This window comes from Strigops habroptila, chromosome Z (assembly GCF_004027225.2).
Source record: "Strigops habroptila isolate Jane chromosome Z, bStrHab1.2.pri, whole genome shotgun sequence".
Classification (NCBI taxonomy): Eukaryota; Metazoa; Chordata; class Aves; order Psittaciformes; family Psittacidae; genus Strigops; species Strigops habroptila.
Genome location: NC_044302.2, coordinates 2,325,887 through 2,347,077, shown reverse-complemented (window position 1 = coordinate 2,347,077; position 21,191 = coordinate 2,325,887). Strand labels below are relative to the sequence as shown.

At 65.9% G+C, this 21,191-nt stretch overlaps 5 protein-coding genes across 15 annotated transcripts; 2 read left to right on the top strand and 3 right to left on the bottom strand.

The window, feature by feature from the left end:
* Positions 1–367: 367 nt before the first annotated feature.
* VPS9D1 (VPS9 domain containing 1) lies at positions 368–21,186 on the bottom strand. 5 transcript variants are annotated; one of them, XM_030512019.1, is made up of 17 exons: positions 20,979–21,168; positions 20,601–20,673; positions 20,373–20,465; positions 20,124–20,286; positions 19,861–19,972; positions 19,661–19,723; positions 19,351–19,403; positions 19,184–19,271; positions 18,920–19,005; positions 18,350–18,828; positions 18,026–18,155; positions 17,759–17,952; positions 17,602–17,683; positions 17,360–17,467; positions 16,570–16,686; positions 15,932–16,250; positions 14,716–15,849 (listed from the first exon to the last, which is right to left on the bottom strand). In XM_030512019.1, the coding sequence occupies exons 1-15, from the start codon at positions 21,108–21,110 to the stop codon at positions 16,611–16,613; spliced, it is 1,932 nt and encodes a 643-aa protein (XP_030367879.1). In that variant the 5' UTR covers positions 21,111–21,168; the 3' UTR covers positions 14,716–15,849; positions 15,932–16,250; positions 16,570–16,610. The 5 variants fall into 5 exon arrangements, with proteins under 5 accessions (XP_030367881.1, XP_030367879.1, XP_030367880.1 ...); XM_030512020.1 differs by having other exon boundaries at positions 17,360–17,464; XM_030512018.1 differs by having other exon boundaries at positions 17,360–17,464; positions 17,602–17,952; positions 20,979–21,186.
* DPEP1 (dipeptidase 1) lies at positions 688–4,377 on the top strand. The gene is made up of 11 exons (XM_030512044.1): positions 688–705; positions 1,091–1,228; positions 2,074–2,206; positions 2,303–2,435; positions 2,511–2,661; positions 2,781–2,850; positions 3,005–3,181; positions 3,261–3,345; positions 3,423–3,498; positions 3,647–3,782; positions 4,057–4,377. The coding sequence occupies exons 2-11, from the start codon at positions 1,110–1,112 to the stop codon at positions 4,231–4,233; spliced, it is 1,257 nt and encodes a 418-aa protein (XP_030367904.1). The 5' UTR covers positions 688–705; positions 1,091–1,109; the 3' UTR covers positions 4,234–4,377.
* CHMP1A (charged multivesicular body protein 1A) lies at positions 5,488–10,708 on the bottom strand. Of its 3 annotated transcripts, none has more exons than XR_003995053.1 (8): positions 10,607–10,708; positions 10,433–10,452; positions 9,899–9,976; positions 9,438–9,584; positions 8,789–8,917; positions 8,135–8,322; positions 6,875–7,431; positions 5,488–6,744 (listed from the first exon to the last, which is right to left on the bottom strand). XR_003995053.1 is itself a non-coding variant. In XM_030512057.1 (8 exons), exons 1-7 carry the CDS (start codon positions 10,611–10,613, stop codon positions 7,410–7,412), a joined length of 591 nt encoding a protein of 196 aa, XP_030367917.1. In that variant the 5' UTR covers positions 10,614–10,708; the 3' UTR covers positions 5,488–6,744; positions 7,376–7,409. The 3 variants fall into 3 exon arrangements, 2 of the variants coding, with proteins under 2 accessions (XP_030367917.1, XP_030367916.1); XM_030512057.1 differs by having other exon boundaries at positions 7,376–7,431; XM_030512056.1 differs by having other exon boundaries at positions 5,488–7,431.
* CDK10 (cyclin dependent kinase 10) lies at positions 10,947–14,507 on the top strand. Of its 5 annotated transcripts, none has more exons than XM_032919635.1 (13): positions 10,947–11,083; positions 11,434–11,506; positions 11,701–11,747; positions 11,859–11,935; positions 12,118–12,199; positions 12,610–12,677; positions 13,027–13,079; positions 13,199–13,268; positions 13,349–13,408; positions 13,519–13,642; positions 13,718–13,857; positions 13,988–14,040; positions 14,110–14,507. In XM_032919635.1, exons 1-13 carry the CDS (start codon positions 10,949–10,951, stop codon positions 14,211–14,213), a joined length of 1,086 nt encoding a protein of 361 aa, XP_032775526.1. In that variant the 5' UTR covers positions 10,947–10,948; the 3' UTR covers positions 14,214–14,507. The 5 variants fall into 5 exon arrangements, with proteins under 5 accessions (XP_032775526.1, XP_030367907.1, XP_030367908.1 ...); XM_030512047.1 differs by having other exon boundaries at positions 13,940–14,040; positions 14,110–14,500; XM_030512048.1 differs by having other exon boundaries at positions 10,954–11,083; positions 11,701–11,772; positions 11,859–11,961.
* On the bottom strand, positions 14,950–16,249 carry SPATA2L (spermatogenesis associated 2 like). Its single transcript, XM_030512455.1, has 2 exons — positions 15,932–16,249; positions 14,950–15,849 (listed from the first exon to the last, which is right to left on the bottom strand). Exons 1-2 carry the CDS (start codon positions 16,247–16,249, stop codon positions 14,950–14,952), a joined length of 1,218 nt encoding a protein of 405 aa, XP_030368315.1.
* Positions 21,187–21,191: the final 5 nt, after the last annotated feature.

Below are 21,191 nucleotides of genomic sequence, written 5' to 3'. Positions count from 1 at the left end.
TGCAGGACGGCCCCGGGACTGGGGTACCCGCGGGATGAGATGGGTGTCCCGCATGGCCAGACCCACCACTGCAGCCAGAAGAGACGGGGGGACAGGGCACCCCACTCACCTGGTAGTGGGAAGAGTCCGTGAGCCTCACTGGTCAGAGCATCTCACGGTGCCAGCCCCACGCTGTGCCCCACACCGTGCTCCCCATGGCTGGCACTGTGCTGGAGGAGGGGATTCCCATCCCAGCACACTCTGGGACAAGGAGTGGGGCTGTTCGGTTCCATGTGGCTCCATGCCATTCCCAGCAGCCCCATGGTGCCTCTTGCCACACACAGTACAGCAGCATCACACGACACAGCTCCCCACACTGGAGCCCCCACCACAGGCACTGCTCTGCAGGACCACCGTGTGTCTCAGTTTCCTCCCCACGACGCTGCAGTGGGCCCATGGGTCAGTGGGAGCCTGGCACACACCCGGAACCATCGGCATCCCCACGACAGGGCCATGCTGATGCCCCCCAGCCCCTCCATAGCGGGGAGGTCTCAGCACATTGCCGCGGGGTGCGCAGGCACTTGGCCGCTCCCCGGCACCCGGCGCCACGTTGGGGGTGGCTCTGGGGTGGCTGGAGCCCATCCCAGCCTTGCCGCCAGCACGCAAGCGGAAAACATATTTCACAGCCCTAACAGGCAGCATCCGCCCGAGCGTCCCAGGGCCAGGGTGAGTGGGGGACAGGGGTGCCGGGGCTTGCCCATAGGTAGTTGGGGTGCTGGTGATGCCTGCGCTCAGCTGGGATGCTGTTGGGTACCAGCACCGGGCTGGGGGTGCTGGTGCTGGGGAGGCTGAGGCAGGGATGGGAGCAGCACTTTCCCAGCAAGAAGAATCTGGGCTGCATTAGAGGGGCCGGGAGCGTTCCCACAGCTATGTGAGAGGCCCTGCCACCCAGGCGGGCTGCGGCAGCCACCGCCACAGTGCCCCGGTGCCCGCTGCCCGCTGCCAGGGCTGGGAGCAGGGTACGGCTGCAGATCCTGGTTACTCATTGACGGCGGGAGGGGACGGCCGGTGCGTGCAGCAGCGGTGGCAGGTCACCACGGCTTGTCCCCAGCTGCACCGAGCAGGCGAGGATGCCAGGCAGGAGTGCGGTGGTGCTGGCGCTGGTGCTGCGCCTGCTCCTGCCCAGCGCCGGGCAGCAGCACCGGGAGGAGGCCGAGCGCATCATGACGACCACGCCGCTCATCGACGGGTGAGCAAAGGTTGCTCGGCCCCAAGGCACGTCTGCCGCATGGGAAAACCCCAGCCAGAAAACCCACCGGGGGCAGCCCTGGGGGGATCCCTGTGCTGGGCACCACAGGGTGAGGAGACAGCTCTGCCGGGGGATCCCCGTGACCGGCACCCCGGGACCGTGATGCTGAGGGGATCCCCGGGAGGTGCAGCCCGGCGGGAGCAGGCGGAGTGCCGGGAAGCCAGGGGCTGTCCCAGGGGAGTCCCTGCTCAGATCTCACAGGGTCTTGTCCTCAGGGATGTCGCTGGTCTCCTGGCAGGACCCTCAGGAGGCTCCAGTCCTGCTCAGGGTTCCCCCATGGCACCAGCCCTGTGCCACAGCAGCCCCGGGTACAGGGCGCGGGGCAGGGGGAGCCGGAGGATGTGGGGAGGGTGATGGAGGAGGGGAGAAGTGAAGTGGGAGCCGGCCCCAGCACTTCCCAGTGACACTGCTGGGAGCGGGACACTGCGTGGAAGTGACGTCCTGTGGTGGTGACATTCCCACAGTGGTGACAGTGATTTCCTGCTGGCAGGATCCCGGCTGGCTCCCCGGGTGCGAGTGGGGTTGGAAGAATGCATGAAGGGTCCCTGGTCTCCCTCCAGGCTGACAGACAAAGGGGGGCCCTGGCTCTGTTTTTGTCAGAGAGCACAAATGGGTGGGGAGGTCAATGGATGATGGATGGATGGATGGATGGATGGATGGATGGATGGATGGGTGGATGGAATGATGGAATGATGGATGGAATGATGAAGAGGGAATGGATGGATGGATGGATGGATGGATGGGCAGGCAGACAGTCCCTCACTCCTTCTCTCTCCCCTTTCCAGGCACAACGACCTGCCCTGGCAGCTCCTCAAGAGGTTCAACAACCAGCTGGGGCTGCCGGAGGCCAACCTCCTGCTGCTGAACGGCACCCACACCAACATCCCCAAGCTGCGCAGCGGGCACGTGGGGGGGCAGGTGGGACTGGGGACACCAGGGAGGGACCGGGGACAGCGGGGGGTGGCAAGGGCCTGGTTCCGGGTTCCCGGTGCTCACCGAGTGCATCGCGGGTAGTTCTGGTCGGCGTACGTGCCCTGTGACACGCAGAACAAGGACGCAGTGAAGCGCACGCTGGAGCAGATCGACGTGGTGCACCGCATGTGCGAGCGCTACCCCGACACCTTTGCCTGCGTTGGTGACAGCGAGGGTGAGCGGGCACGGGGCTGGGCTGGGGGTGCCCTTGGGGACTCCCCCGGCTGATGTGTCCCCCCCTGTCCCGCAGGCATCCTCCAGGCCTTCCAGAGCAACAAGGTGGCCAGCCTCATTGGGGTGGAGGGCGGCCACTCCATCGACAGCAGCCTGGGCGTCCTGCGCACCTTCTACCGCCTGGGCGTCCGCTACATGACCCTCACCCACAGCTGCAACACCCCCTGGTAGCAGCCCGGGGGGGGGGATGGGGACGGGGGGACAGGGCCAGCGTTGGGGGGGACAGCGCGTGGCTGAGCAGGGGCACATGCGCAGGGTCTGCCCTCATGCTGTCCCCTCTCCGCAGGGCTGACAATTGGCTGGTGGACACAGGGGAAGATCCAGTCCTGCACCACGGGCTGTCGTCCTTTGGGAAGGTGAGTGGGGACAACATTGGCAGCGGTGCTGTGAGCAGCAGCATGGTGCACGGTAGTGGCACCCACCAGTCGCATGCTGGGTCATTAAGCCGAGCAGCAGTGCCCTGGGTGCACGGTGGCCCTCACGCAGCCCTCACCCACCCCGTCCCCGCAGACAGTGCTGGAGGAGATGAACCGCCTGGGCATGATCGTGGACCTGGCCCACGTCTCGGTGGAGACGATGAAGGCCGCGTTGAGCCTCTCCAAAGCCCCCGTCATCTTCAGCCACTCATCTGCCTACAGCCTCTGCCCACACCGCCGCAACGTGCCCGATGATGTGCTGAGCATGGTGGTGAGCGCCGGGGCATGGCCACGGGCGGGATGGGGATGGTGGAGGAGGGAAGCCGGGCTCAGGGACACCTCTCCCGCAGGCCTCCACGGGCAGCCTGGTGATGATCAACTTCTACAACGAGTATGTGACATGCAGCAACACGGCCACTCTGACCGATGTCGCAGGTGAGGCGGGTGCCTGGGTTGGGGGGGTGTCAGTGTCCCCCCTCTCCCCTCTCACCCCGTCCCCTCGGCACCCACAGACCACATGGACTATGTGAAGAAGGTGGCCGGTATAGAGTCCGTTGGCTTCGGTGGGGACTACGACGGGGTCTCAGGGTAAAGCGGGTGATGGGTGCAGGATGGGCTGCAGCGGTGGGACAGGGCAGCGTGTCCCCAGCATGGGGACGTGTCATGGGGGTGTCCCTCCGTGCCCTGCTTTGGGGTGCGGGAGGTGGCTGCCCCGGCACAGCTGCGCGTGGTGCAGGCTCCCCACCGGCCTGGAGGACGTGTCCACATACCCTGCGCTGGTGGCTGAGCTGCTGGCGAGGAACTGGACGGAGGAGGAGGTGAGGGCGGCCCTGGGCGAGAACCTGCTTCGTGTATTCAAGAAGGTGGAGGAGGTGAGTGGGACATGGGGACACACAGGGCATGGGAACAAACAGGGCATGGGGATACGTAGAGCACGGGGACACGTGGGCCAGCAGAGATAAGAGGGACATCAGGGCATAACACTTGGAGATGTACGGAGGCACACCGCGGACAGGGACTCATGGAGCGGCAGATGAATGGGATCACGGGAACACGCAGGGCTTGGCGTGGCACAGGGACGTGCAGGGTGACAGGGGCTGCGTGGGACACAGGGACTGCGGGAGCCCACCCTGTCCCCCATCGCAGGTGAAGGAAACCCTGCAGGACACGGCTGCCCAGGAGACACCCATCGCCTTCGAGGAGCTGGAGGGGACGTGCAGGACCAGCTATGGCTACACCAACAGTGCAGGCACAGCGCAGCTCCCACCGGCAGCCCTGGTGCTGGTGCTGGTGCTGGCGCTGCTCCACTCCCTACTCTCCTAGCACCGGCTCCCACCGCAGCTCCAGCACCCTGCCCGGCAGGATGCCGGTGCCTGGCCCAGTGGCTGCCGGCCAGGGCTCACCACTGACACCCCTTCCCTCCTGTGTCAGCACCACAAGTGAAATAAAGACACATTTCAAGCACCACCGGCAGCATGTGCCTGTGCCAGCACCCTGCAGGGACCACCAGCCCCATAGCCCTGCTGTGCTGGCTCCAGGCTGGAGGCGATGAGCCACCCCAGCACATCACCGGCCACCCCAGCACATCACCAGCCACCCCAACGTGTCACCAGCCACCCCAGCATGTCACCAGAGACCCCAACGTGTCACCAGCCACCCCAGCTGCATGGCCCCGGCCCCATGGGCACCCACCCTGGCACACTGGGAAGCTAACCACAGCGGGAATGACACATCTCTGCAACACACGGTCGGAGTGGCTGTAGGGCTGCCTCCGCAGGATGCTTACATTCATCATTAGCTAATTAATTGGCTACTCAATTATCTTCTTAGCAATTTCCTGTCACATTTAGGAACAGCCTGTCTGCGGCGCGGAGGCGGCTTTGGGCACCAGGAAAACAGGCAGGGGAAGGAGAGCCATCTTCCTGTGGCATTCACAAATTGGCTGCGGCACAGAGCCCCGTCTGCCAGCCCGGCACCGGCACGGGATGTGCCCAGGACGGCCACCGCAGCGGGACACGGCCACCAGCACGGGGTGAAGCTGCTGTCGGTGGGTGCCGGTGGCAGGACTGGGGTGGAAAGCACTGGGGCTCCTGCCGTGGGGATACAAGATGAGGATCTGCCCCTTGTAGAGCCCGGCCTTCTCCCAAGGGCTGGGAAAGGTGCGGAGAACGGCACAGGGAGCTGTGCAGACCAGAAGCACCCTGGGGATAAGGAGCTCAGCTCCAGCGGCTGCCCCGGCCTCCCCACGCTGATGGTGGTAGCACTGGGGCGGTGGTAGCTCCTGCTCGCCCCAATTCCCCCCAGTTCAGCTATGCAAAGGGAACTGGTCTTGCTCAGCACGGGACCGCAGCAGTGGGGACCTATGGCTGTGGGTGACTGATTCCCTTCCCTTGGGGGAGAGGAGGCAGGAAGCTGCAGGAGCAGGACGGGATCCCTCCTCTTCCTCCTCACCCCAGCTCCACGGCAGCCCCTCAGCCTCTGTCCCAGGCAGGGGACAGGCCACAGCCATCACACCGCACCACAGGCAGAGCGGACCACGGACACGCTCTTCACATCTCAACACGCAGACACAGCACGATGGATCATCAGGGGTTGTTTATTTGAAAGAGCAGAAGGGAATCAACAGGGGTTTGGAGAAAGGAGGCAAATGAGACAAGCTTAAAAAAACCAAACCCAACAAAACACACCAATGAAAGCACAGAGAAACATCACACTGACAGAGGGAGCAGGGCAGGGGCTCCCTGGGCCCACGGGTATCCCCTGTGCAGGTGGACAGCTCTGCTTTGTGCCCACCCCATCGGGAGGTGGCACAAGATCCAATGCTCCACCATGCACAAGTGACTTTGGAGCCCAAAGCCACCTCCGGGGCCACCTCCCTTTGCCCCACCACAGCACGGGGTGGAGAGGAAGGCTCTGTCGGTCACTAGACACACGCTGCCAAGGCCACTGAACTCAGAATAAATAAGCAAAACAGTGAGAAGTGTTTGAGCTGAAGTGCTGCGACACAGCCCCTGGCCCGCAGCAAGTCCTGCGCCACGTCTGCACGCACAGCCTGGGTGCCTGGGAACGTCAGCGGCACTGGGAGCTGCTCCCTCCCACGTCCCTCCTCGCAGGGTGCCTTAAGATCCCCTTTGGAAGCGATGGATCGGAGCTGCCCCACTGCAGCGGGACCAGCTGCCTGCCCCACACCACACAGGTCCCGGCCGCTGCACAGCCCCCATTTACAGCCCGCGGCAAGAAGGTTAAAGTCCGTCCTCCCAAGAGCCAAAGGAAACAGCATTTCCTTCCCAGCATCAGCCCAGCGTCTCGTGGTGCCTCGGATTTGCAGAGAAGGGGCACAGAACACTTCGGTGCAGGGAGAAGGCTCTAAGGGAGGAGGAGCCACGCTTGCCATGAGGAGATAGAGGAGAGGGGCCAGGAGAGGCAGACCCCTCTCACCCAGCTCGGTACTGTGTTCGACAGGCAGCAGCAGCGAGGAGGGGACAGCAGAGGAGGAACGGCAGCAGACACCCAGGGGACGAGCCGCAGCCAGCGCAGGCAGACACGCTCTGGGGATGGTTTAGCATTTACCGTCACACCCATCCGGCTGGGGGACGTGTGGGGATGAGGCTGCGGCCACCAGAGCTGCGAGCATGGGGCTGGGAGCTGCTGCAATCCGCTCCCAGCTGCTGAGCAGGGATTGCTCCACATGGGAGGCCAGGGCCTGGATAACCATTTCCAGACCAGAGCGGGTGGAGATGGGGAAGTGTGGATTCACATGCACACATACTTGTGCAGGGCAGGATGAGCATTTCAAAGGTCACTTTGTGGTACAGAGCTCCAGGGAGGATTGGCCTGGCACGACAAGGAGCTGGCGATTGGCAAGGTGAAGCCTGCAACACAGGGCACGCAGCTATGGCTCGAGAAGGTTACTGTAAGGGAAGAGATGCCACAGCGAAACCTCCCCTTCCTGCAAGGCACTGACCTTCCCAGAAACCCCACAGCTGGGAAAAACACCCTTCCCAAACCACTGCGAGGGGAAGGCAGCGCTGTGGGATCTCCCTGCTCCTTGTCAACAGCTCCTTGCCGTGGGCCCCGAGGAGAGCAAGTGTGCTGCACACAGAGGCGAGTCAGGCAAGCAGCACCCCAAAACACACTGCGACCCACCTCCAGAAGGATTCCTTTAGATTTAAACCAGGAGCGTGACACTGCACCGTGAGACACTGCCAGAAACCAGAAGCAGCCCTCCCATGGAAAACACCCTGGAATCAGACCCAGTGAAGCCTCCCTCCCGCCCGGAGAGGCTGCCTCTGCTCAGGAACCCCTGCCAGGATCGCTGCCTGTTCTGGGAAAAGCCATCACCATCACAGCCCCAAAGCAGAGTGTCCAGGCGCAGGCAGGGCTGGGGACGTGCTGCTGGAGCAGGGGATAGCCAGTGGCTGTGGGGAAGGAGTCCCAGGCCCCTCCGCCCCACACACCATCCCACCAGGGGCAGCAGTCCAGAGGGGCGACAGGAGACCTTAATTCCGCAAGGCAGCCAACCTGGAAGGGAGAGCATGGGAGGGAAGGAACGTGAGAGCAGTTGTGACGGAGGAAAACCCTTCAGCCGTGCCTGCAGGGACATCTCTGCCCAGAAACCTCCAGCTCTGCAGCAGAGGTGTGAGAAATCCTGCCCTGGGTGGACCTGGAGCATCTGGAGCACAAGGCCATGGCTGCCTGGGGTTAACCTGGAGCGTGCCACCACGCAGGCGAGGCCCTGAGGAGAAGGGGCTCCTGGTTTCTCTTCTGAGCAGCTCGCTGCTGGCCCGGTGCCTCTCCCAGAGCTGTCCCCAGCTCCCAGGGGAGCACAGCCTCGGGGCTGTCCCCAAACAAACCCAGTGGGGGCTGCGTGGGGAGAGGAAGCTCATCAGCTTCTCCTGGGGCAGTTCCAGGGAGACAGCCTGTTCCCAGAGCTGTTTGAAGGGCAGAGCCAAGCATTCCAGAGCAGCGGCAGAGCAGGGGGAGACTGTTCTGCACCCCATGAGGATGCTGCTGAGCGCCAAAAGACACCTTGTCCAGGCACAAAGTGGTCCCACGGACCCAAACAGCCACCTTGCCTCCCTGCATATGGGGTACCATGGGGACTGCCCAGAATGGGGGCTCAGCATCCCCCCAGCATGCCACAATGGGCTAACTCATCCCCTTCCCACTGCTGAGGGGTCCCTGGGGAGGACTCAAACAAGGCAGAGACCCGGAGAGCACAAACCTCCGAGACAGTTGGTCTTCCTGGGTGCGCACCGAGCTCTCCCCCACCGCGGAAGCCCCCTCGGGGAGCTGGTTGAGCTGGTCCATGATCTCCAGCCCGTTCTCCTCCGCGATCTGGACGATGAGGCTGTCTACCTGCTCCTGCGGCGTGGTCAGCGTGGTGGCAGAGCTCATGGAGTCCTCCATGACCTGTGACAGACACAGCTTGTCACCCTGAGCCGCAGGAAAAGCTGCTCAGACCAACCCAGCTGCTTGTCCCGAAGATCCTGATGCAGATCCTGCATTGCCACCAGCCCTCTCAGCCAGAACGGCCTCATGCCAACAGCAGGGCTATGACAGAGGGGTGCAAGGTCTGGTTCTACCATAGACCCCCTCCAGCCAGTTGACACAGGGACAGCCATCCTCCCTTGTTGTGCCACATTTGCCTCTCTGCACATCAACTCCTGCCCTGTCAGGCAGCAGAGACGGGTCTTCCCCCACGTCTCTCAGCTCAGGGGGGTTCCCACACCAGAGGCTGTAGTCCCCAAGGGGAACAGGGAGCTGCTGTGGAAGCCCCAGTTACAACTGGGACCCACAGGTCAGAGATGAGCCCGTCCTCACACACTGCGCAGTGCCCAGCCCTCCCAGACCCCCCCCCGAGGCCACCAGCACTTACTGATGTGTGAACATCCAGATTCTGAACCTGCTGCTCGAATTTATCCATCACCGCAGACACCTTCTGCAGGTCCATGGAGCTCAGAGCCTTGTCCAAGGCCTTGGTCACCTGGGCCATGTTTTTTGTCACCTGCAAGAGGAGATTGCTTCACGGGTGATCCGCAAAAGCAAGGTATGTTTCCGCTGAGAGTGAAACCCACATCAGTGAGGGAGAAGCCAGCATTTCTGACGCTCACAGCAGCGCTGCAGGGCAGGACAGGCTCTGTGGGCTCACCAGATGCACCAGGGTCCAGCCTGGCTGTGGGTTCCTCCAGCCATGCACCATCACTGGAGACCCCAGGCAGTGCTCCTGGCAGGAGGGGTCCCAGCCCACCACCCCTGTACACACACCACAAGGCCAAGAGACCCCAAGAATGAGTTTCTCTCAACGGGCAGCCATGGGTTAGGGATTTAATCCAAAGCAGCACTGCTGTGAGGCCACCTCAGACGGGCTCTTCAAAGACTGAACTTGCCTGCGAGGCTCTGAGCCAACTACAACTGGTGGGATCCTTTCTGGGGACACATTGCTCTGAAGTGGTGCGAGGCAGTGCAAGGGGAAGAGCCAACACATGTTCCTGTCTCAAGCCCCACGCACACCCAGAGGCTCTTACCCCCTTCATGGTCACTGCTGTCTGGACCTTGGAGGCCACCGCATCCACCCGGGAGGACATGCGGAGCCAGTTGAGCCCCTCGTTCTTCTTGCGGATGGCATTTTCCGCATAGACACGGGCACACTCCACATTCTTCTGCTGAAGGGCCTGGGAGGGCAAAGGGCAACCAGTTACATAGAGAATGCACCGCAGGTTTATAAACAAGCACACCCTGTTTCTGTGGGACAGCTTCCCAGCAGGAAGCAGCTCTGCTGCGGCCCTTGAACACTGAGCACGCCCTCGAGCGGGAATGAAATCCCTCTGGGTGCCACTGTGTCCACCCAGCACATCCGAGAGCTGAGGGTGGGACACTTGGAGGCTGAGCTGGGACACGCAGCGAGGCCCGAGGGGGACCTGCCCCTTCCCCGGCCCCGTGCGGAACACGGCAGGAGGCCAGCACCAGCCCGGCAGCTCCAACCCACCTTTTTGACCTTGGCTTGCTCGGCCTTGGAGTCCTTCTCGGCTTTTTTGGCGAGTTTCTCCAGCTGCTTCGCTGTGAACTGCGAATAAAGCACCCGCTTAGGGCGGGAGCCCCGCACAGAGCCGGGCCCCGGGGTGAGCCGAGCCCCGGCAGGCAGCCGGGTACAACCCCCCCCGCCCCCGGGACAGGAGCCTCCCAGAGCACCCGGTAAACCGGGAAGGCGTTTTCCCCCCGTTCCGGGAAGGGAAGCGCCGGGAAGGCCGGTCCCGGAGGACAAACCCGGCTAAAGGGCTCCCTCTTCCCGCAGCCACCGGCATCGGCGGGGCGGTCCCGGCCCCCCCGCGCCTCGCAGGGCGGCCCTCCGCCGGCCGGAGCCTCCGTCTGCACCGGGGCCGCAGCAGGAGCCCCGACTAGGCGCGAGTCCGCGGGGCGGAGCGGAGCCCGGGGCCTTCGCGGGGAGGCGGGCGGTGAGCGGGGCCTCCGGGCGCAGCGGTACGTGACGGGCAGCAGGCGGAGCGCCCGCCGCCGGCCTCACCTTCAGCTGGAACAGCGTGTCTGCAACGGAAAGAGAGTACGGCCTCAGCGGCGCCGCACCGCCGGCAGCGCCGGTACCGGAGGCCCGGCACCGGTCCCCACCCCCGGTACCCCCCACCCCCGGTACCCCCCGCCCGAGCCCCGGCTCCCGCCCGACCCCCAGCGCGGCCCGCACCGTCCATCCTGCCCCGCCGCCGCTTCCGGGTTCGGTGCCGCCGCTGCCGCCGCTTCCGGGGTGCGCGTAGCAGCTCTCGCGAGAGCGCCGCCCGGCTGGAGAGTCACGGGGCGGGGGAGGGGGGAGTTCGGGAGCACCGCCCGAGGGGGCGTGGCTATGCTGGGTGGGCGGGGTCTAAAGGGGAGGTGGTCTGAAGGGGGCGTGGCCATATTGACTGGGCGGGGCGTGGTCACTTGGGTGGCCATACGGGGTGGGTGGTGATGAAAGGGGCGTGGTCTAGAGGGGGCGTGGTCACCGCGCGGTGAGGCCCCGCCCCGCAGCCCTTGTCTCTGGTGTGCAGCGATGCGCATGCGTGACGTCATGGCGCCCGCGCGGGCCGTCATGGCGGACGGCGGCGGGCCCGAGGCGGACCCGGAGCCGCTGCGGCTGCGGCGGCTGCGGGGTGAGGGGTACTTCGAGGTGCCGGCGGCGGAGCGGGTGAGCACGGCGGGGCCCCGGCCTCGGGCTGGCCGAGCGGCCACACGGGCTTCCGCGGCCCTCCGCGGCCTGCTGCGGGCGGGGGGGGGGCGCTGCCCCATGTCGGGAGCGGGACGGGTGCCCGCAGGCCCGGGGCAGGGAGGGCGAGGACAGGGCGGCGCGTCCGGGCCAGGCGCCCCGCTCGGGTGGCGCCGGTTTGCGCGCAAGCAGCGGAGCAGCAGCGCGGGCTGCCCCGCGGGAGCGCGGCTGGAGGCGCTGCCCCGGCGCCGCGCGTTGCCGGCGGAGGGTGAGGAGCCGCATCGGGCCGCCCCGAGGGCACCGCTTGCGGTGATGTGGCTCTTTGGTTCTAGCTGGGAAGATGCCGAAGCGTGAAGGAGTTCGAGAAGCTGAATCGGATCGGAGAGGGCACCTACGGCATCGTGTGTAAGTGCAGCGCCGGCTGCTCTCCGCGGGCCCGGGCAGAGACAGCCCCTGGGCGGGCTGCAGCCCGTCTGCTCCACTCCAGCGGCAGCAGCAGCGTGTGCGGTTGAGGGCGCTGTCATAGGGAATAAAGCTGAGAAGAGGCTCATGATGCAGCCAGCGTTTGCCGGTGCTGACGGGGTGTCCTGTTCTTCCAGACCGGGCCCGGGACACCCTGACAAATGAGATCGTGGCACTGAAGAAGGTGCGGATGGACAATGAGAAAGATGGTAATGGAGGAGCAGGAGAGCTGTGGCAGGGGCGTCCCCGGCCCCTGCTCAAGGCAGTCATGCAGCATGGCTGTTGCTCTTTGCAGGAATGCCCATCAGCAGCCTGCGGGAAATCACCCTGCTTCTGCAGTTTCGGCACCCCAACATCGTGGAGCTCAAAGAGGTGGTTGTAGGGAACCATCTGGAGAGGTGGGAGTCCCCCCTCTGGCCTCCCATTGTCTCCTGTCCTCTCTGCCTTTCAGACCCTGCTCAGTCGCCTATACTGCCCCTCTCAGTGCAGATGTGCACTGGGACACTGGAGAAGCAACCTGGGGAAGAGTCCTGACTGTGTCTTGTCTATGACAGTATATTCCTGGTGATGGGGTACTGCGAGCAGGACCTAGCCAGCCTTCTTGAGAACATGCAGACGCCTTTTTCAGAGGCTCAGGTAAAGATCAGGCCAGGCTTTAGGTACATCACCGCTGAGAGGGTACTGCCAAATCGCACCGGGCACCAGGGTGGGCTCCCTGGACCTTGTGCTGGGCTTCAGCAGGGCTGGGGAGCGCCAGGGGAGCTGCGATTCCTGGTGTGTGGAGCCTGAGCTTAGCTGCCCCTTGAAGAACCCTCTTGAAGAATTCCAGGCTGGGTTTTGGGCTGGAGCAAACAGTCAGGGCAACAGAGCCGGGAGAAAATGTGCCCCCAGGCAGCCCGTGGGGTGCTCTAGGAGGACATGGGGACTTACACACTGCAGAGCAGTGACATACAGGGCAGGCTGGAGGGCACCCAAGTGGGTTTAACCACTGGGGGTTTGCTGGTGCTGCCCTCACAGCGGTGGATGCTCCTGTCTTCTGTCTGCAGGTGAAGTGCATCATCCTGCAAGTCCTCAAGGGCCTGCAGTACCTTCATGAGAACTACGTCATCCACAGGTGGGAATGGTGGGATGAATGTGGGAAGTGAGGAAGGGGGCACAGGGAGAAGGAGCTGAAGGGAGGAAGCCTTCAGACTGCAGCGTTCTTCACCTCCCACACCCATGCCTGGGGACAAGCAGCTCTGTGTGGGGGTTTGATGCGAATTGGTGTCTCCATGTGGGAGCAGGAGTGGGGCAAGGAGAGTTGGATGAATGATGGGATTTGCTCCTCCTTGTGATCACTTGGCTCCGGGGCTCTGTAGCTGCCTATGAGCCCCGGATATGCATCCCTGAGGAGATGCAGGTACAGGAGGAGCTGGGCCTGAAGGGCGCTGCTGACCAGCCACTGACCTGCTCTTCCCTGGCAGGGATCTGAAGGTGTCCAACCTGCTCATGACTGACAAAGGCTGTGTGAAGATAGGTGAGCCCCCAGCTGCTGCCAGTCCAGCTCCCGCCACGGATTGTGCCCACAGCTCTCCCTCTGCTCCGTGACCCAGCTGGAGCCAGGAGCTTCCTCCTGATCCCGAGTCTCTGTTGCAGCTGATTTTGGACTGGCACGCACCTATGGGATGCCACCAAAGCCCATGACCCCCAAAGTCGTCACACTGTGGTGAGTGGCTGGTGCTGGGGACGGAGCTGTGCTGTGGGGGCTTCCTTTGTCCCCTTGAGTCACTGCTGTCCCCTGCGCAGGTACCGAGCACCTGAGCTGCTGCTGGGGATGGCGACCCAGACCACCAGCATTGACATGTGGTAAGGGCAGGGCAGGAGGGTGCTGAGGAAAAAGGGCTGCAAACCTGCAGGGCGGATCAATGGAGGGGCTTTTCCTGTCTCCGCTGATCTGCACGTTGTCTGCCCTGCAGGGCTGCGGGCTGCATCCTCGCCGAGCTGCTGGCGCACAAGCCACTGCTGCCGGGTACCTCTGAGATCCACCAGATCGATCTCATTGTGCAGCTCCTGGGGACACCCAATGAAAACATCTGGCCGGTGAGAGCAGTCCCCTGCTCCCTGCCCTCCCCTGCCCTCCTTCCCTGCCTCCACCTCACAGCCCGACCCGTGCAGGGCTTCTCCAAGCTGCCCCTGGTGAGCCAGTACACGCTGCGGAAGCAGCCCTACAACAACCTCAAGCACAAGTTCCCCTGGCTGTCGGAGGCCGGGCAGCGGCTGCTCAACTTCCTCTTCATGTATGATCCCAAGAAGCGGTAAGAGCCACCAGCAGCTCAGCCTGGGCAGGGGAGGAAGCCTGCTACCCAGACAGGGCTGCCTGTGTCATACTGTCCCTAGAGCCAGGGGGAGCCAGGTCAGCACCTTCACGTCCCCTCATCCCCGCAGGGGCACAGCAAAGGACTGCCTAGATAGCTCCTACTTCAAGGAGAAGCCCCTACGTAAGTACCCTTCCACAGGGCAGGGTTCGGGCGCGCTCGGCCCCGCTGATCCCCCTCTCTGCCCCACAGCCTGCGAGCCAGAGCTCATGCCCACCTTCCCGCACCACCGCAACAAGCGGGTGGCTGCCACCAATGCGGGGATTGAGAGCCAGGCCAAGCGCGGCAAGCCCTGAGCTCTGTCCCATGGGAGAAGCATGGCACATGCCAACTGGGATGGCTTTCCTCGGCTGAACAGCACCAAGGGCGTCAGCCCTTCCCGGGACGGCTCCCAGTGCGGGGATGGCCCGGCTGCAGTAGGGAAGCGCTGTACCGGCTCCAGCGCGGAGCAACAAGAGTAGAAGAGAAACGAGGTGCAGGGACCCCCAGGGCTCCACAGGGAGAGGCTGGCGTGGGGCCCTCAGCCAGTGCTGGCCGCGTGGGGTAACCCAAACTTTGCCATCAATAAACGCACTTGCCAGCAGCTCGGAGTGAATTGCCTCATTCCTCGGCTCTGCGTGGGCTGGAGGAAGCCACAGCCCTGCTCTGCTCCTCTTGTGCCACAGGGACGAGAACTCTCCCCTCCCCTCTAGGAGAGGGCCCCACTCTCCTTGGAAGAAAGAGCTGCTCCCACCAGCCCCATCCCACGTACGCTGCTCCCCCCGTTCACCCCAGCACAGCATGAGGACACCGCCACACTGCGAGGCAGCTGCACTTTACTGAGTTGCATCCAAGCATGTACAGCAGGAGGGCCGGGGCTGGAGCAGGCTCCCACCACCCCGGAGACGAAGCAGAGCATGGCCCAGGCACTGTTCCCTCCCCGTGGGGTGAGCCCAGTGTCCCTCATAAGGCCCAGCAATGGCTATCCCCATCTCTTTGCAGGCACAAGGGGACGTGCACAGTTGGCAGCAGCAGCAGCAGGACGCTGCAGTGCTACGACTGGGGTCCGCAGCTCTTGGTCAGCAGCCTGTCCACCTCCGAGCGCTGTAGCCAGAGCCGCTGCTGGCGCTCGCTGCGCAGCTCCTGCCCGTGGTGGTGGCTGCGACAGGCCAGGCCGGCCGCGCAGGCGCCGGCGTGGAGCTGCTGGCACGTGGTGCAGCAGTAGGAGGGCAGCACGCCCTGGCGCACGCACGAGTGCAGCTGGTAGCAGGGCAGCTCCGGAGCTTCTTCGGGGGCTGAAGGACAGGCAGAGTCCTGGGGCTCCCCTGGCACTGGGGGGGTTCTGCTCCCCACAGCCAGGGTGGGGAATAGGCTACCGGCCCCACTGAGGTCCTGCTGCAGGAAGAGGTGAGAAGAGGTGTCCAGGTCAGGGTTGCCAATGGAGAGCACCAGCTCCTGCCCAAGCTTGGGGTCGCCGCAGCAGTCCCAGCTCCTTATGGGCATGTCCAGAGCACCCCGTGGGCTGCCAGGGTCACTCTGCAGTGCTGCAGGGGCTGTGTCCTCGCCCTCCACGTCCTCAGGGCTGCTTGGCTCGGCCTGGTAAAGGTCCACGCTGTCACCGCAGCTGGCAGCCGCCTTGGGCTGCATCCCCATCTGCTGCAGCATCTCCACGCAGGCCTCCACGTTACCGGCCAGCCGCCGGGCGTGCAGCAGCTCCTGAGCACTGGGCTGGTGCGGGTGCAGGCACAGCACCACCTCCACCAGGATCTCGCACTCCAGACGGCAGGCCAAGAAGCCGCAGGCAGCAGCGAGCAGCTCGGGCTCCGGGGGGGGCCGGAAGACCGTCAGGCGGTGCTGGTCCTGCCGTTCATAGCCCAGCCGGGCGAAGCTCCGCTCCAGGTCGGCTTCAGGGAGTGCTGAGCGCAGCGAGTGCACGTAGGCACCGGAGAAGGTCTGCAACGAGAGCAGGGACACGGTTGGAGCCCCGGGGCCTCGCCCCAGCGCCGGAGGCGCGGGCAGGCCCGCGGGCCCTCACCTGCACGGTGCCGAACTCCTTGCGCCAGGGGAAGAGGTAGAGGTTGACGGCCGCCAGCTCCAGCAGCCGGAAGGCGCGGGCCATGCCCGGCAGCGCCCGCCCCGGGTCGGGCCAGCCCCGCAGCCCCCGGGCCAGCAGCTCGGGCGCGTCCTCCTGCAGGGCCCCCAGCACCGCCGGCTCCCGCCGCAGCCGCTGCCGCAGCCGCTCCACGAAGGACGGGTCGGAGCAGGGCCCGGCGCGGCCGCGGCGGAACTGCTGCTCCAAGCAGTGCCGGTACTGCTGCCCGTACTGCTGCCGCAGCGCCGAGCCCGCGCACATCCTGCCGGCGCGGCACCGTCAGCACCGCGCCCCGCACCAGACCCCGCGCCCGCCACCCCGCGCGCCCCTTCCGCTTCCCGCGCCACGCCCACCGCCCCGATGACGTTACAGAAGGGGGCAGAACCGCGGGAACGGAGCCCGCGCCCACAGCAGCGCCCCCCAAAGGCAGGGAGGAGCAACCCCTCCGGCCAGCACCAGGTCTCCCCGGCCCCACCGCGGGGATGTGATGCGGGGCTCGGGTCGGTTCATCCCGCCCCACGGGGACACCCCCACCCCCCCCGACCCCGCTCCGGGTCCGCAGGGATGGGGAGCAGCAGCACCTGGCGGTGGATGGCGGGGAGGGATCCCCGTGGCTGCCTCCTCACTGCAGAGACTCCACGTAGGACAGGGCGCTCTGCAGGGACGTCAGGCAGTATCCCTCCTCCCCGATCAGGCACCTGCACCACGGCCACCACAATGTCACGGCTGGGATGCTGCCATGGCCAGGACACTGCCATGGCCACCACAGCATCACAGCCAGGACACCATCACAGACAGGGTAACAACACAGACAGGACACCACCATCACCATCACATCACCATGACTGCTACATTACCATGGCCAGGATCACTACAGCCAAGACACCAGGACACTGCCACGGCCACTGAACCATCATGGCCAGGACACTGCCATGGCCACCACAGCATCACAGCCAGGACACCATCACAGACAGGATACCAACACAGACAGGACACCACCATGGCCACTACACCACTACAATCACCACTCTGCCATGGCCAGAACACTACCACAGCCATCATGACTGCCACACCACCATGGCCAGCACCACAACAGCCAAGACACCAGGACACTGCCATAGCCACCGCACCATCATGGCCAGGACAGGCCACCACCATGGCCACCACAGAGTCACAGCTGGGACATTGCCACAGCCACCACAGCATCATGGCTACCACACCACCATGGCCACCACACTGCCACAACCAGGACACCACCATCTCCATTACCCCACAGCCCTTCACCCACAGGAGCCACAGCTCCCTCCCCATTTCTCCATCAATACCCCCACCCAGGGGTACCCGCACACCCCCAGGTCCCCAGGCACTTACCCCTCGTGGATGAACTCCTCCAGGGCAGCACACTCGGACAGCAGCTGGGGCAGCCCCGTCTGCAGCACCACGTAGGACAGGATGGGCAGCAGGTCATCTGCCCCACTGCTGCCAACAGGAACCGTCAGCCCCACGGGCAGTGGGAACCCCCAGCCCCACACATCCACACCCCCCTGCTCCCCACTGCAGCTCTGGCTCTGCTGTGCCTGCCCATGGGGCTGGCTGCCCCCCATGGCACTCACATGGCGGCAGCGGCGGGGGTCCGGCGGTCCCGGGCACCACAGTACTCCTCAGCACACTCGCAGATGCCGCGCAGGGCTCGCACTGTGGCACAGAGTGGGGGGCGCTGAGGGTCACCCCGGACACCCCCCCCAGCCCCGTCCCAGACAATGCACTGACCGATGCACTCCAGCTTCCTGCGGGGACAGGTCTCCAGCGGGATGAGGCGCAGGTCCTCGATGGCGGAGCCGTACGCAGGGCAGCCGGGCGCCGGGGGCAAGAGCCGGGACGCCAGCCCCATGTCGGTGGGGCCGGCGTGCCGGTGCCGCTCCATGCTGCGGGCCAGGGCCGCCTCGTGGGGCTGGTGCACGCTCCTGCGGGCAGAGAGGCGAGGGGCTGCCAGGGAGGGGACTGAGGGAGCCCAGCCCGGCCCTGGGGTCTCAGTACCTGTAGAGAGCCAGCAGTGGGGCCCACAGCGGTGGGAAGAAGGCTTCCTCCAGGCAGGCCAGGCACTGGTCCTTGCCGGCGGCTGTGTTCAGCCCCTCGAAGGCCAGCAGCGTCAGGGACAGCAGCCTGTCTGAGGAGGGACGAGTTACGCAGCACGCTCGGTGCGTGCCCCCAAGACTCTCTGTTCTCCCCACCCTGCACCCCGAGGTGCTCCAGCTAAAACAACAAGGTGCGGGGGTCCTCTTGCTCCCCATGAGAGCCCACAGTGGGTGAAGAGCCCTGCCCGGCCCCCACCAGCCCCTGATCCCGGCGCCCATCCCTCACCAATGGCGTTGTGGATGTCCCGCACGATGCCCTTCAGCTGCTCCGGCAGCGTCGCCTCGGTCCCGGGGCCGTCCGGGGGCTCTGCGGGGGCCCAGCCCTCGGGCGATGCCAGGAACCGCTCCAGGTCCTCAAAGGAGCTCTCCCGAGGGGTCTGGGGGGCTGCCGCCAGTCCTGTCCAGCCGCCCTCTGCTTTTGGGGGCCCGGCAGCGGCGAGGGGCGTGCTGGAGACACTGTGCCGCAGCCCGGCCGCACCGTGCTCGGGCACCGAGAACATGCAGTGGAGGCTGCGGGAGGCGCGGAGCCGGCGGCCCCCGGGCTCAGCGGGCAGCGAGCCCCCTGCGTCCAGCGAGAGGGAGCAGAGGCCGGCGGGGGACCCCGCGGCGGTGTCGGCAGCGCCCCGGCTGATGGCCAGGTACAGGCGGGTGTACACTGCGCACTGCAGCTGCCGCAGGAGCTGCGCGATGGGGTGCTCGGGGAAGCTGGAAGCACAGGGAACGGTGGGCAGGGGGCATCAGCATGTGGCTGCAGCTCCCTTGCTCCAAGAAGGGCCCTTCCCCATCCCAGCACTACCTGAGGAGGCAGGAGAACAGCCCCGACACCAGGGAGAGATCCGCTGGGCTCCGCTTCAGTTTGGCTTTCCACTGCCTCGGCCAGTCCTGGGGAGCACATCAGAGGGGATGGCACAGCACCGTGCCCCATGGCATCCTGCCCCAGCAGGACCCAGGGGCCTCAAGACCTCCTGCCTCACAGCACCCAAGGACAGCACCCATCCTGCATGGTCCTCTGCCCCACAGCAGCAGCCTCATGGGGCAGCAGCCTCTGGTGCATACTCACGTGGTCCTGCTCATACTCGAGGATGGCGGCGTAGAGAGCTCTTTGCTCCTGCTCCTCGGGGGTGAGGGCCACGCTGCTGGAGAACCTCCTGTGGGTGGAATGCTCCCGGTGAGGGCACTGCCAGGGTGACCCCCACCCCGGGGTCCCTTGCTGTGACACCCCTTCACCTGTTGGCAGCCTCCTGCAGCCGCAGCCGCCGCTCCTCCATCTTCCGCTGCAGCTGGGCCAGGGCAGAGTTAAGGCTCCGGAGCTCCCGCACTGCTGCAGCACCAGCCAGCACCCACTGCCCCGCACAACCCGCTGCCCCGCACAGCCCCCAGGCTCAGCCCTTCACCACCTCCATCACCCCATCAGCAGGATGGGAGCAGGATCCCAAAAGTCTGCCTGGGACCAGCCCAGGGATGGGGCACAAGCACCAGGGGTGGGAGATGTGGGGCTCTGGGGAGCCCAGTACACCCTCAGCACTGGGAAGGATACAGTCTCCTCCCGGGCCTTGGCAATCACCAGGTTCTCCATCATCTGCCGCTGCAGGGACAGCGTCTGTGAAGCAAGCGGTGTGTTGGGGACGTCTGCCCAGAGCCCACGGCCACCGGCATGGCCAGCACAGAGCAGGGGTCCCCTGGGCACCGCAGGGACTCCCTCTCCTCCCCTCCTGCCCCGGGGGGCTCCCCACTTGCCAGGGAGGTCTTCTGCAGGGCCTGGCTGGGGTTCAGCCGCGCCACCCGCGCCTCGTAGGCAGCCTTCAGCTTCTGGTTCTGCAGAGACGCCTCCTCCAGCGGCGTCAGCTCCCTGTTGGGAACCTGCCCTCAGCACCCACCGCCGGGCACGGCCACACGTGCCAGGGCCCCTTCCCCGCCGTGCCCCACTCCTCGCACAGCCACAGCATTGGGATGCCCCATCCCAGCCCCATGGCCCCCTTGCCATGTCCCCGCTCACGTACTTGCGCGCGCTCTGTGCCTCCGTGATCTGCAGCTTCTGGAAGATCTCCGGGGGCAGGAAGGGAGAGAGCTTCCCCCCCTCATCCGAGAGGACGCGGCGGTGCCTGGGGAAGGCAGCGGGGGCCGCGCTCCGCTCCTGTGCCGCCGGTTTGGCCTGGGCTTTCCCTGAGGAGGGAAGGAGAGGTCACTGTGCCCCAGCAGCCCGGTCCAGCTCCCCGGTTGCGGGGTCCCGCAGCACCTCGCTCACTCACCCAGCACTGCCGCGATGGACTTGACCCTCTCCAGGCACTGCTCCGCCAGCTTCAGCATCTTCGGGGTGTCGGGGGTGAGCCCCTCGCTCCCGTCTGCGGGAGGGCAGGGAGCGGGTCACACACCGGTGACACCGGTGGCACCGGCCCTGGCCCGCCCTGGCACCGCGGCGGGGAGCGGGGAACGGGCCCGGGGGGGCGGACCGAGGGCACGGCCGGGTCCTGACCTACCTGTCCCCACTGCCTCCTCCTGCAGGGCCTGCGCGATGAGGGAGATGCTCTTCAGGTACTCCACGTAGGCCTCCTGCCGGGGAGATGGGGCTGAGCCGCGGCCCCGCGGGGAGCATGGAACCCCGAGGTGCCCCCCCTGCCCGGGAGCCCCGGCCGCAGCCCCGCTCAGGGGCCAGGATGGGCCGTGGAGGACGGGCAGGATCGGGCCCATCCCTGCGGTACCGGAGCTCCGGGCTGGGCCGGGGGGACACACGTTCGGGCCCTGCACGGCCTCGGAGGGACGCGGCGCTCCCGGTGCCGCCCGGGCCAGGGGCACCCGCCGGGGAGGCCGGGCCCGCGGTGCGCGGGGAGGCGCCGGGGGTCCCGCTCCGCGCTCACCCGCGTCCGCCCGGCGCTGTCCATCTCCAGGGCGGCGCTCGCCGCCCGCATGGCGGTCTGCAGGGCCCGGCCCGCCCCGGGCGCCCACGGCCCCGCGGGGCCGCTGCCGCCGCCGCCGCCCGCCGCGGCCATGGCGGCCGCCGCCCGGAACGGCGCGATCGGGCCGCGGCGCCCCGGGGGGCAGCGCGGAGGGGACGGACCGGCGGCGGGGTC